Below are 1,077 nucleotides of genomic sequence, written 5' to 3'. Positions count from 1 at the left end.
TCATTCATCTGTCCCGCAGCCGCTCCTCTGGCAGCCAAGGGCTGGGGTGAGCGGGGCATGTGGCACCGAGGGACATGGGACTGGGGTCTGGGCATCAGAAAGCACACAATGGAGCTGGGCTTTTTTCCTTTTAATCTGGATATTTTTACCTGTTTCTCCCAAAAGAGTTCTAGGTTAAGCAAAGCACCTCCTAGCTCACGCCCACAGAGGAAGTAGGAGATCACTGCTTTCTCCTTGCACAATGCGAAAGCATCGCTCTGTTAGCAAAGGAGTGAAAAAGCCTCTAGAGAAACTGGAGGGAAACAGCATTTCATTCCCTTGAAACAGGGTATTCTGGACTTCTCGCTCACCTGGGGCGCACAAGAGGGTTTTTGCTGGGGTTGGCACATGGCTGTGCATCCCCTCCTTTCCCATCCTCAGCTGGCGTTTGCAGCCCTTAGCTGGGGCAGGAGAGGTGAGATGAGCACGTGGCGGGCACGCAGTAGAGAAGGGGGGGCTTGGGCAGGCAGGCAGCAGGGAGAGAAGTGAGGAGCCTGCAGCAGCCCCTGTTGCCCAGGATGCCGCTCTCCCTCAGGGCCAGACCTGACCCGCTCCCAGACCTTTGGCCTCAGCCGGGGCTCCTGCTGCTCCTGCCCAGCGTTCCTCAGCGCCTGGCTGGGGCGACCGGCAGCAGAGGCAGGTATTTTGCATGCTGTTCCTGGAGCAGTTGGGAAACAGGCAGCGGTGGAGCTGGGCGGCAGGTTGGACTGGTTTCCCTCTGCGCCCGGCGCTGGCACTGACGTACGAGCCCGCTCGCCAAACAGATTCTGCCCCGTCCCTGCGGACTTGACTTCGCTCTGCACCACGCTGCACAGCGAAGGATGGCTGTGCCGGAGCTGTGATCCCAGCCCAGCCCTGCAGCGGCCAATGGACGGGAAAACCTCTCCGGTAAGGCGCAGGCAGCTCCTCCAGCTCTGACCCAGCTAGGAATACCGGGGGGTTGCTCTGTGGCCGTACGAACACGCTTTCCTCGGGGTTTGGTGGAGGGCCTGGTGTCTCCTTCCTGCTCTCTGGGGCGTTGCCTTCGCAGCAGACTGT

At 60.4% G+C, this 1,077-nt stretch overlaps 1 protein-coding gene across 1 annotated transcript in view; it reads left to right on the top strand.

Moving 5' to 3' along the window:
* The first annotated feature begins 906 nt into the window (after positions 1–906).
* Positions 907–1,077, top strand: part of TMPRSS13 (transmembrane protease, serine 13) — an 11,618-nt gene continuing 11,447 nt past the window's right edge. The window contains exon 1 of the mRNA XM_009329551.1: positions 907–927. Within this exon, the coding sequence (XP_009327826.1) occupies positions 907–927 (21 nt within the window). The remainder of the gene's footprint in view (positions 928–1,077) is intronic.

Source organism: Pygoscelis adeliae, unplaced genomic scaffold (genome assembly GCF_000699105.1).
Source record: "Pygoscelis adeliae isolate BGI_AS28 unplaced genomic scaffold, ASM69910v1 Scaffold268, whole genome shotgun sequence".
Taxonomy (NCBI): domain Eukaryota; kingdom Metazoa; phylum Chordata; class Aves; order Sphenisciformes; family Spheniscidae; genus Pygoscelis; species Pygoscelis adeliae.
Note: the sequence above shows the minus strand (reverse complement) of the source record. Positions and strands in the feature narration are given on the sequence as shown.